We start from the raw sequence: 13,225 nt of genomic DNA, 5'->3' as shown, positions 1-13,225 counted from the left end.
CTTGGTTCTGGGTTTGTTGTGTTCAGGTCTTCTTGGTTCTGGGTTTGTTGTGTTCAGGTCTTCTTGGTTCTGGGTTTGTTGACTGCCTTGACTGTAGATCACAGAAGGGTCCTCCTCAGCTGATTGTGCTGCTGCAGGTCTGAAGAGAGAGAAACAGAAATGAAACAAAGGTTGCGTCCCAAATGTTGGCACCCAATACCCTTTATAGTGCACTGCCTTTGTAGTGCACTAAATAGGGAATATGATGCCATTTGGAATGCAAAATGAGCAGTTCCTCAAAACCATCATTACATCAATACATGTCATAGTAATTTTCTTGAGATGTCCATTGTTGGGTTCATAGTTTAAGGAAATGACATCACTAGTGGTCACTATGGGTCAACTGTTTTGCTTATTGATGACATCTCCTACAATAAGCAGCAGCATATGAATTACCTTAATGCAGAATATGCTTACTGGGTGGCAGCAGTGGGGCGGTTGAATTTCACAGCAGCGTACTGGACATCCTCGTCCTGTTTCTGGGGTTGAGGCAGTTGGACAGTGGAGTACAGAGGGACTTCCTGGTTTTTGGAGCGAGAGAAGTGGACGCTGGCGTAGTGAACATCATCCTGGTCTACGGTGGCTGCTGTCTGTGTTGCAGTAGGGGTCATGGCCATGCCTGAGATGTTGTCATATACTGGACTAGAGTCTCCCTGATGGGGTGAGAGGACAGACAACATGAGGAGTAGAAATGTTCCACAAAGAATACACAGACATCACAGTCATCTTCTGATTCCAACAGACTCACCTGTCTATTGTCTGCTGTGTCTCTTGTGTCAGAGGTGGATTTGGAGGACTTCTTCCTGTTAGTTAATTAATGAATTAATCAATCAATCAATGTTACTAAAGTTAAATAATAAAAAATAAATAATACAATTCACTCACCTGAACCACATGAGTCCAGAGAGACAGAGGATGAGAATCAGAACAACCACTATGATTCCTACAACTGCAGTCATAACTGATGTTTGTTTTCCTAAAATAAAATATAGATAATATGAGTACATGGCATGATATAATAAACTAAAAATAAACGTAAATACAGGACATTAATGCAATACTTGTTAAGGGATCTTATAACACAATGTATAGTTATAAACTAAGGTGTAATAATCCAAAGTATAATGATTCAGATTAACTTGAAACATGTAGTTTTATGTTGAAGTACTGAAGATGAAACTTTACCTGCTACCATGATCATCAAAGCTGTAGAGTTCTTAGATGTTATTTTATTCCGGGCCTCACAGTAGTATTCTCCACTGTCCTCAGAGCTGATGTTAGTGATATTGTAACTCTGTCCTGATGCTTTTGGTGAGGTTACGTTCTTCTTGTACCATGTGTATTTGTCCACAGGTGGGTTGGCATCACTGCTGCAGGTCAGAGTCACTGTACTGCCCTCCACTATTTTCCCAGAGGGACTGACTGACACTGAGCTGTTCTTTGGGCCATCTGGTGGACAATATGTAACAACACATTGTTCATACATATTGCTTTACATGAGGAGCATCATGGAACTTATACATGTGATTGAAATAAATGAAATATTAATATAAATATGTGTAACTTAGACGATAATAGAACAATACAGTGTTTGTGTAGTACTACAGTAGTGAGATGAGTACAATCATGGAACTTGGACATAGATTGAAATAATATATAGATAGAATAGAGAAGAGAAGATGTTACTAAAAGAATACAACTGGAGATGGATCACACATACTCACATCTGACAGTGAGAGTCTCTTCAGGAGAGTGGAGAACCTCATGGCCTTCTACAGCACAGGAGTATCTGCCTGCATCCTCACTGCTGACTGGGTTTAGGAACAGACTGTTAGATTGGTTGGTTACATGTCCGTTCTTGTACATGATGTAGGTGGGGTTGGGGTTGTCCCTCAGAGTACAGGTGGTGCTACAGGTCAGTGTCACCTTCTGTCCCTCTGTCACAGTGGCAGGAGTCACCTTCACCTGCAGACCTAAATGAAAGGGCGTTAAAACACTGAGTATATCATGAAGTAATAGTTTGCAGTATTGATAAGATGTGACATGCAGTGTTACCTGTGACAGTCAGAGATGTTCCAGGGAAGGTGGGCTCCCAGTTTGTCTGATCTGTTATGACTCTTAACTTATACTCAGCTGAATCCTCCTCTCTCAGGTCTGTGATTCTCAGGGTGGAGTCACTCTGCATATTTCTCAGGTACTCCACACGACCTCCATACCCCGGGCTCAGGATTTGAGGCGCCTCATCAAGTTTTCCTTTTGTATACCAGTTTGTTTCGGAGACTCTATGACCACTGGGATATGTATAAGAGCAGGATATGTCCACAGATGACCCCTTCAAGGTACAGATACTTTGATGGGTGTAAGTCACGTGGAAATAACTGTGACCCCCAACAGCTGAAACACAAGTACATTTTTAAAATGGTGTACGTATTTTGAACTGTAAAGTCAACAGCCATTAATCGAAATGAAATAGTAGCCCTATTTCATGTCTGTTTCACTGCACATCAACACTGACCAATGATGTATTGGATAATTTTGCAAGACTTTAAAAAGTGTATTAGTCACACTCACACACTGCATGAGAATGTATGCCTTTTACAGCACAGTAGAAGCTGTCGTCAGTTTTTAAGTAGACTGAGTATGAGGGGGAGGAGCCCTCTTGTACAATCTTACTGTTCCTGTACCAGATGTAGGTGGGGTTGGGGTTGTCAGTCAGAGTACAGGTGGTGCTACAGGTCAGTGTCGTTGACCACCATGTAGTGGTCACCTTCACCTGCAGGTCTGGAGTAGTTAACAACATTAAAACCCTAAATTACCTGTTGTCTAGTTCAAATGAGGCAGGAGTGGACGTTCTCAAATCATCAATTCAGACATTCCTATTTTACGCATACTTTCGTATTATTTATATTATTTCAATTCAAATTAAGACAATTTTACAGAACCAATTAAACAGATTAGCACTATATATAATATCACTGTACCTGTAACAGACAAAGTGACTCCAGGGCTACCAAAATATCTCCCTCCGGTCTGATCTGTTATAAATCTGAACTTGTACGTAGCTGAGTCACTCTCTCTCAGGTCTGTGATTTTCAGGGTGTGGACATTCTTCTTATCACTACGGTACGTCACACGACCTTTGTAGTCTGGGTCATCACTCAGATTTACATAATTCTCCACAGGATAAACTTTGGTGAACCAGAAGGTTTTTATGACATTATACCAACTGGGATACGTGTAAGAGCAGGACAGCTCCACTGATGACACCTTCAAGGTACAAATACTGTGAGTGGTGTAAGTCACACTCCAGCCATTCTGCTCCAGTACCGCTGAAATACAGTTAAACATCACAAGGACATTACAGTAACTTCAAGGTCCTTTGACTCACACTAACACTTTGTTCCCGTAGTTGCTGAGTTGAGACATAGATACTCTTTGGTTGAGTGTGAATGGAAATCGTTTAAAGTGAAGTGGACACGCCAAATGTGTCACTAGTAGAACATGAAAATGGTTATGCTTTTAGAAATATCTGTAGATTGACAAACCAGGTAACTAAAATATAAGAATGATACCATACCTGCTACAGACCAGAGAAAGACCACCAACACACTTCCTGCTGTTCTCAAGGCCATTGTTGCATCTCCCACCCTGCAGTCTTAGAAACATAAACAACAAATCACTCTATAGCTGGTGAATAACTACACCTGATACATTGAAGTATAAACTGTAATGGGGTACAGGGCCTCATTACTGAAAATGAACCAGGCTCATATTGTGTTGTGTTGTGTTTTGCTATATGGTTGTCTATGTGAATACTGTCTGTCTGTTAGTCTATTGCACTATATATGTATGTATGTATGTATAATAATAATATGCCATTTAGCAGACGCTTTTATCCAAAGCGACTTACAGTCATGCGTGCATACATTTTTGTGTATGGGTGGTCCCGGGGATCGAACCCACTACCTTGGCGTTAAAAGCGCCGTGCTCTACCAGCTGAGCTACAGAGGACCACATGTATGTGTGTATGTATGTATGTATGTGGGTACAGTGCCTATCATCAGTAGGCTATTTACCAGTTGGATTTATTAAATGTTTTGTGTGTTACAAAGTGGGATTGAAATGGATTTCATTGTGGGGTTTTTTGGGGAACACAAAATACTCCATAATGTCAAAGTGAAAAGAAAATTATATAAAAGTTCACAAATTAAGAAAAAATACATAACTGAAATGTCTTGATTATGTAAGTATTAACCCTCTTTGTTATGACAATCCTAAATAAGTTCAGGAGTAAAGATGTGATTAACCTCTTAAGGATAGGACCCTTTTTTTCAATTTTCGCCTAAAATAACATACCAAAATCTAACTGACTGTAGCTCAGGACCTAAAGCAAGGATATGCATATTCTTGATACCATTTGAAAGGAAACACTTTGAAGTTTGTGGAAATATGAAATTAATATAGGAGACTATAACACATTAGATCTGGTAAAATATCATACAAACAAAAAAACATGCATTTTCTATTATTATTTTTTTCCATCATCTTTGAAATGCAAGAGAAAGGCCACAATATATTATTGCAGTTTAGTCGCAATTTAGATTTTGGCCACTAGATGGCAGTAGTGTGTGTGCAAAGTTTCAGATTGATCCAGTGAATCATTGCAATACTGGACTATTTTGTATCAAGTTTGCCCAAATGTGCCGAATTGGTAAATTGAAACATTATCAAGTACATTACTATAGAGAACATACAAAAATTATATGGTAATACAAAATGTAAGTTTACACACTCCCAGGAATGTCATACATGATGGATCGTTAGCTTATACACTAATTTTCACACATCTAGATGGCCGGGCGGGGTGGGTGTGGAGCGAGAGACAGCAGGGGTTCAAACTGTAGAACCTAGTTCCTACATTTGAATATAAAAATCATGGGCGGCGCACAATTGGCCCAGCGTCGTCCAGGGTAGGGGAGGGAATGGCCGGCAGGGATGTAGCTCAGTTGATAGAGCATGGCGTTTGCAACGCCAGGGTTGTGGGTTCGTTTCCCACGGGGGGCCAGTATAAAAAAAAAAAAATGTATTCACTAACTGTAAGTCGCTCTGGATAAGAGCGTCTGCTAAATGACTAAAATGTAAATGTAAATTTTATCAAACAAAACTATGCTACATTTAATCTCTGGGACCCTTAGGATGACAAATCAGAGCAAGATTACTGAATGTAAGTACACTATTTACCTTCAGAGGTGAATGTATCAAACCAGTTGCCATGATACATTTTTTGTTGTTGTGCACTCTCCTCAAACAAGAGCATGGTATTTTTTCACTGTAACAGCTACTGTAAATTGGACAGTGCAGTTAGATTAACAAGAATGTAAGCTTTCTGCCCATATAAAACATGTCTATGTCCTGGAAATGTTGCTGTTACTTACAACAGTCATGCTAATCACATTAGCGCACATTAGCTCAACCGTCCCGTATACGGGACACCGATCCTGTAGAGGTCGGTGTTTTTTAAAATATTGTTCCTAGTTCACTTTTAATTTGGAATGACCTATCTTGTGGCTGAAATAGCTGAATCCACTAATTTGAAGGGGTGTCTACATACTTTTGTATATATAGTCCCGTGTAGCTCAGTTGGTAGGGCATGGCGCTTACAACGCCAGGGTTGTGGGTTCGATTCCCACGGGGGGCCACTGTGAAAATGTATGCACTCACTAACTGTAAGTCGCTCTGGATAAGAGCGTCTGCTAAATGACGAAAATGTAAAATTGTGTTTACCAGAGATAACAGACTGTTGATATTGCATCCACAAAACTCAAACGCCGGTCACCAGTATGAAAAAAAATCGATAACCGTTTTTTTTGTTCAAGCCATTTAGAACTGTTGTCTGCTAAATATGACTATCGTTTGCATCTGCCAATTAATTGGCTGTCCAGTATCCAGATGACTTCTCCCCATAGTTTCCCATACAGTTCATATTTTTTCCCTTCTGTTTCCCTGATGTTGCTACGGCAATCAAGCTGTTTTTACCATCCCTGTAACTATCGCTTCTGCAGAGAGATCGTTTTCTAAACTAAAACTCATAAAGAACTACAGAAGAACAATTAGTATCTTGGTCTGACATGAGCTTTTGAACACATGAGTAAACTCCACTCGTTGCACTGGCGCCGTCGTAGCCTTGACCATGGCATTTGTTCGCCAATATCCCCCTTGTGGGGGTGTCCGTTATGCCAGTGTCACGAACTCGATGATGTTCTCCTTTTGCTTTACGACACCCAAAAGCGTCATGGGACTCATCTGAAGTCCATACCGATCTGCCAACTTCAGTCTGTAGCGTCCGAACAGTTTGGCCAACACACTAATATGTGAGCGTAATAAGGTGAGACTCTCACAGACACTTAATATGTCGGTTGTTTTGTTCTAGGACGCCCACAAGCCTAACAAGACTCCCCTGAAGGTAGCCCGGTACCAGTTAGAAATAATTATGGAAGTACTGTCTAGAAGTAGTTAAGTGCCAAAGAAAAAAGGGTGTTAAATACGGGTCAATAATAAAAAAAAATCCTGTTCTTTCTTATAGCTCTCAGATATAGTACAGACACTTTAAAACAAACTTCATTTAGATCAATTTTTGACTATCAGTTTTTCCATGTATGAATCTGTTATTCAATGGGTTTCTATGGGCTAATAGCATTAAGGCCAAATTCCCTAATGCCTTGCATAGAAGGGCACCAATTGGAAGATGGGTGAAAAAAAAAGAGTAGAAAATCAATATCCATTAAAGCAAAGCGTAGACAACCCTGTTCCAGGAGTGCCGCAGGTACCGCAGGATTTTGTTTCAACTAGGCACCACACCTGACCAACTGAGATAATTGATCAGTTCAGTGATTGCCTAAATGTAGTGATTGACTGATTCTAAACACACACATTCCTCACACATTCAATTATAACACTTACCTGCTGCAGGTGAAATGGTGGAAAATCATGTTAACACAACACATCACTGAGTACCACTCTCCATATTTTCAAACATGGTGGTAGCTGCACCATGTTATGTGTATGCTTGCCATCGGCAAAGACTGGGGAGTTTTGCAGAATAAAACTAAACGGAATGCCTACTTCTGTCTATTTAAGCTGACATGCTGTATGATGCAAAAACAATTTTCTATTGGATACAATAAAGTCATCATCAACATCAACATCAACAACAACAACAATCACATTGAACAGATCTGTAGTACTGTAAACACATATTTCTGCATTGATTGTTCAGAAGCTGTTTTATTCTCAGAACCCCAAATATAGGAGGATAAATGTTCAGTCCTCTACGGTCCATCAAGCTGTACAGCAGCCTAAAGACTGACCACCAGGTTCAATGATAGCTCCTATCCACAAGCTGTGAGGCTAAACAGCAAGTGACTCACACACACACACACACACACACACACACACACACACACACAAACACACACACACACACACACACACACACACACACACACACACACACACACACACACACACACACACACACACACAGTTAGACTTTGACTGTAGCTTCAGCCTGCAATACTGTATGTATGGTGAGGTCACTTGTCAGTCAGCATTTCAATGTATTTTTATACATATGACAAATAAACTGAACCTTGTCTTGAACATTGAACATTGAATTGAAATCCGGGACCTTTCTGCAGAAATGCATCTTGGTATTACTGTCATACTCTACTCTACTGATACATTTTTAAACATGCAATTGAATAAACTGAACTAAACTAAACACATGAAACCACAGTCTACTGTCCGCATTCAAAAAGTGAGGGTTGAAGTGCTGATCGATGGATCAGTTTTGACTTTTAGATCATCATTATATGGAGGGGGAGACCTGATCCTAGATCAGCACTCCTTTTGTTTTTCTTGGGGTAGATGAGCTTTAAAATTGTAGATAGATTGTGGCTTCTGTCAATGTAATTGTCTGCATTATTTCCAATCCCCCATATATTTATTTTTGTAAATATATATATTTATATTCTCTATTAAAAAACCTTTAAAAATATTTTCCTTCTTTATTATTTTCCCCTAACCCTGCCACCCCTCCCCTAATTGGAGTAAACTAATCGACAACAATACTTAGATCAGCACTCCTACACTGAGACACTTAATGAATAAAGGCCCTGATGTAACAACCAAAACACAGCTCAAAACATAACAAAATGTAAAGGATCCAGTAAGTCTTACCCTCAAATATATGATTTATGACTAAAAACATATAACAAAATCAATATTTCAAGATATCGTCAAGCTTACTTACAGAGTGAAGTGAAGGAGAGAGGTATTGTACAGTGAGTCAACTTACTGTCAGTTAGTGTGAATTCTGTGGTTGATACATATTTAACTGTCCTTTTCCTTCCTCTTTAAGCATTAACATGCATGACGACCAGACCAGCACATCAGAAAAGGGATGTTACTGTATTTCAAAAGAAATTACGCAACAGTCTGCATATCTATTTGCCTTTCTTCATTTGAAGAGTAGGCTTACATTTTTAAAATGAGCTAAATGTGTCACATTTCCAAAGTGATATTTTGACTACAAAGAAAACCATTTAAACAATGTGTCGACTATAGAGGGCTTGTTGCGGTAGCTAGGTGATTTGTGAGGCAACTGCAAGCCCTCTATACTATTTAGAATGTTAACAATTTCTTAGAATGTGTTGCCTTGCCCTTCTGAGTTCTGTATATACAGGTCGAAGTTTCATGATGTCATTCAATTAGAACCCATTCCATTTAAACACCCATGACCATCACTCCTCATCAGCTGCAAAAAAGTGCTACTGAAGGTTCCAGTGTTCTAGACTAGAGCTCCCCCTACTGCATCTCAACATTACTGCAGCCTCCTAATAATAATGTCCTCAATAATGTTGGGCTAATAACAACATTACAAACTGTAAATACATCAGATAGAATGGTGGAACACAACACTGGCTACTTGACAAAGTCACATTTAAGCACACACACACTGATGTCTGTTGTAGTACAATATGCCACTGTCATATTCTGTTACAATGTTGGACTTTGTGTACAGTAGAGGAGGCTGGTGGGCAAAGATATAGAAGGACAGGCTCATTGTGATGGTGGCTGGAATAGAATGAATGGATATCGTTACGTTCATTCCATTCCAGCCATTAAAATGAGCCCGTCCTCCTATATCTCTGCCCACCAGCCTCCTCTGTTGTAGAGTACCGGTAATAGCCTTAGCTGGCAGAGGCTTCAGTATCATAATCATCACCATAGTGATGCTGTATTGACTGTAGAGTCTAATGTAGCCTGTTATCCATATAGTCTAATGTAGCCTGTAATCTATATATAGTCTAATGTAGCATGTTATCTATATAGTCTAATGTAGCCTGTTATCCATATATAGTCTAATGTAGCCTGTTATCTATATATAATTGAATGTAGCCTGTTTTCCATATAGTCTAATGTAGCCTGTTATTCATATATAGTCAAATGTAGCATGTTATCCATATATAGTCTAATGTAGCCTGTTATCTATATATAGTCTAATGTAGCCTGTTATCCATATATAGTCTAATGTAGCCTGTTATCCATATATTGTCTAATGTAGCATGTTATCCATATATAGTCTAATATAGCCTGTTATCAAATAAATCCACTGTGTCATAAAAACAATTTAAATACTTTACTTGAATCCACAAATCACATATATATTTTTAAAGGATCCAAACATGTCAAAGGTCCCTGTTTTCTTGGCACTCAAGGGTACCGAAATTACCTCCTTCTCTAAACAGCTAGGCTGCCCACGACAGCTGAAACAGAGCAGTACCTGTTTGAGTGGCCGAGACTGCCAAATATCAGCACCACCAGCTAGCACCTCCACCTGAGGCTGTCCAACTGTGCCAAATATCAGCACCACCAGCTAGCACCTTCACCCGAGGCTGTCCAACCGTGCCAAATATCAGCACCACCAGCTAGCACCTCCACCCGAGGCTTTCCAACCGTGCCAAATATCAGCACCACCAGCTAGCACCTCCACCCGAGGCTGTCCAACCGTGCCAAATATCAGCACCACCAGCTAGCACCTCCACCCGAGGCTGTCCAACCGTGCCAAATATCAGCACCACCAGCTAGCACCTCCACCCGAGGCTGTCCAACCGTGCCACGAGGGGCTGGTATTTAAGCAGCTTCTCTGCAAAGGCCTGCTCCATATATCCGTTAAATGAGAAGCCCACTTCCAAAATGAGCACCTCCCCCTGGCCCCGCACACATCAACAATATCTGGCGTATTTGGCACACAGGAAAACACATCATCATCAACATCAAACCAGCTTCCCCTTACACAATAATGTTTATGCATGTGTGCTGTTGCTAAGACTGCTTGTCTCACCTCGCTGGCTATCAGGTCAACAAGGCGGTCATGTCTAGCAATGTACAAATCCCCCGTACACGCACACACACACACACACACACACACACACACACACACATGGGTGGTCACACGCATACACACACACACACACTGCAGTGTTACAAAGTATGTTTGCATGTCTTTTTTACCCTGGTTAATCATCTCATTCCTATGTATATCAACACTCCTACACTGAGACACTTTATGAATGCTGGCCCTGATGTAACAACCAAAACACAGATCAAAACATAACAAGAAGTAAAACGATACATTACTCTCAAGTATATGACTTACGGCTAAAAACAAATAACTCCAAACTATATTTCAAGATATTGTCAAATGTACTTACAGCTTGAAGTGAAGGGGAGAGGTCTTGTACAGTGAGTCAACTAACAACTTAATGGCAGTGTGTGGGAACTGCTAGTAAGTGTCAGTTCTGTGGTTGATACACATTTCAAGTAGTCAGGGCACAAGTAGATGATACAGAACTGTCCTTTCCTTCCTCTTTAAGACATTAACATGCATGAGGACCAGAACAGCATGTCAGAAAAGGAAGGTTACTGTATTAGAGTGAGCCCTACATTTCTAAAATGGACAAAATGTTCCCCATTTCCACTTTTCTTTAATACAGAACCATGTTAAGCCCCTAAGGTTGATGTGTAGTGTCGAGTTAATGTTGCTAATTATGCTGTAACAAAGGAGTCCGCTTATTCTGAGCTTTGATCATACGTTTTATTCATATCACAAGATTTCAGCATAAGTTTACAGATGTCATGATCACCCGGAGAGCAGTGTTTTCCAGATTACAATGTCCGCTCCGCTCTTCTTTGTTTAAACCCAGTACTTATAATATTCCCAAAATATGGGTGGCTCCCTCTACTGTCCAATCCCCTGTCTACAACACACACTCCCTCTGTTCTATGGGGCGTCAATCTAAAACAACTCCCTCTGAAACTGAATAAACATCCTCTCAGGTTCCACTTGAAAACATTAGCAAAGTCATAATTCTTAATACACTACAGATGTCCATGACACGCGGAAAACAATTAGCATAATCCAAAAATCTGATCTCTACCAGTCAGTTTAAGGTAGAGATATCTGTTTTTTTTTTTTCATTTAATGCGTCTCAATCCACCGAGTCCACCTATGTTGCACTTCCGCATCTGCGGTGAAAGGTGACAGAGCTAGAGCTGTGTTTGTCAGACCATGAGACATCCCGAAAATTCGTATTCTCATAACATCTTGCTCTACGACCCCCACAAGCGTCTTGGGACTCATTTGAAGTTGGTACAGTTGATCTGTAGTATCCAAACAATTTGGGCTACACACTAATGTGTGGAAAGATTAGACTCTCACGAACATGTCTGTTGTTTTGCTCTAGGACGCCCACAGGCCACACAAGACAAACTTATGGAAGTATATACTGTTCAGTGCCAAAAATAAGGGGTTAAATACATGTAAAAAAAAAATATATATATATATATTCTGATCTTTCTTATATCTCTCAGGTATAGGACAGACACTTCAGAATAAACTTCCTTTCGATTTTTTTGGGGGGGACTATCTTTTATTCCATGTAGTGAACCTGTTTTTCAATGTGTTTGTATGGGCTAATAGCAGTAAGGCCAAAAATAATTTTAAATCAAATAATCATATTTTTTTGATACGTTAAGGTTTCTTAAAATTCTAAATCAAATAGCTAAATTATCCTTGGTATGACCTTCTTAAAAATAATCAATATAGGAGGCACTCTTTCCCCTGGTCTAAAAAATGATATCGTCCAGAAGAAACACTCATCACCATTGATGGGAGCCATCCTCCTGGGCCTGGGAGGGAGAGAGAGACACACAAACAGTATGAAAACACAAGCATTGCCTGCCTCTGCTCCTTCCGTCATTTGTCTGTCCTTTTGTACATTTCAAAAGATGATTTGAGTTGATTGGTAACATTTAAGAATAACTCATAATTAACCCATTATAAGTGCTTATATATGTTTATAAATGATAGTTGATGATTTGACAGACAGATGGATGTCCTTACCCTGAGGAGACGTACTGGGAGGCTGAGGAGGTGTTGAGGCCTCTAGGGTTGGTCCTCTGAGGAGAGGGAGGGGTTCTCTGCATACAGCGGTCTGGGTACCAGATCACCAGCCTGGTGCTCTCCAGCTCCACCCCCTGGACAGGAGGACAAACAGCAGGCAGAGTCCAAACACATACAATGGAACTAATAGCATAGTCCTTAAAGGTTGTGCAGCCTGTCTATACTATGCACCCTGTGGTGGGGTATTGTAGTGCACCCTGTCTATACTATGTCCCCTATGGTGGGGTCTGGTAGTGCAGCCTGTCTATACTATGTCCCCTGTGGTGGGGTCTGGTAGTGCAGCCTGTCTATACTATGTACCCTGTGGTGGGGTCTGGTAGTGCAGCCTGTCTATACTATGTCCCCTGTGGTGAGGTATTGTAGTGCACCCTGTCTATACTATGTCCCCTGTGGTGGGGTATTGTAGTGCACCCTGTCTATACTATGTCCCCTGTGGTGGGGTCTGGTAGTGCACCCTGTCTACACTATGTCCCCTGTGGTGGGGTCTGGTAGTGCACCCTGTCTATACTATGTCCCCTGTGGTGGGGTCTGGTAGTGCACCCTGTCTATACTATGTCCCCTATGGTGGGGTCTGGTAGTGCAGCCTGTCTATACTATGTCCCCTATGGTGGGGTCTGGTAGTGCAGCCTATCTATACTATGTCCCCTATGGTGGGGTCTG

The 13,225-nt window shown here is 40.7% G+C and overlaps 2 protein-coding genes and 1 long non-coding RNA gene across 3 annotated transcripts; all 3 read right to left on the bottom strand.

The window, feature by feature from the left end:
• Window positions 1-72: 72 nt before the first annotated feature.
• LOC311119922 (uncharacterized protein) lies at window positions 73-1,283 on the bottom strand. Its single transcript, XM_084194566.1, has 5 exons — window positions 1,225-1,283; window positions 925-1,015; window positions 788-842; window positions 436-692; window positions 73-139 (listed from the first exon to the last, which is right to left on the bottom strand). Exons 1-4 carry the CDS (start codon window positions 1,238-1,240, stop codon window positions 453-455), a joined length of 402 nt encoding a protein of 133 aa, XP_084050692.1. The 5' UTR covers window positions 1,241-1,283; the 3' UTR covers window positions 73-139; window positions 436-452.
• On the bottom strand, window positions 1,240-2,224 carry LOC311119884 (B-cell receptor CD22-like; the record flags this gene model as incomplete). The annotated part of the gene is made up of 4 exons (XM_084194535.1): window positions 1,240-1,245; window positions 1,361-1,488; window positions 1,764-2,012; window positions 2,095-2,224. 4 exons carry the CDS (start codon window positions 2,222-2,224, stop codon window positions 1,240-1,242), a joined length of 513 nt encoding a protein of 170 aa, XP_084050661.1.
• A 1,049-nt stretch (window positions 2,225-3,273) lies between these two features.
• Window positions 3,274-10,872, bottom strand: LOC311119860. The gene is made up of 3 exons (XR_014612035.1): window positions 10,815-10,872; window positions 3,617-3,694; window positions 3,274-3,368 (listed from the first exon to the last, which is right to left on the bottom strand). It is a non-coding gene; the product is annotated as an uncharacterized lncRNA (long non-coding RNA).
• Between the last annotated feature and the right edge of the window lie 2,353 nt (window positions 10,873-13,225).

This window comes from Coregonus lavaretus (genome assembly GCF_964263955.1).
Source record: "Coregonus lavaretus genome assembly, contig: HAP1_SCAFFOLD_55, whole genome shotgun sequence".
NCBI lineage: Eukaryota > Metazoa > Chordata > Actinopteri > Salmoniformes > Salmonidae > Coregonus > Coregonus lavaretus.
This window is presented reverse-complemented; position numbering and strand designations above follow the sequence as displayed.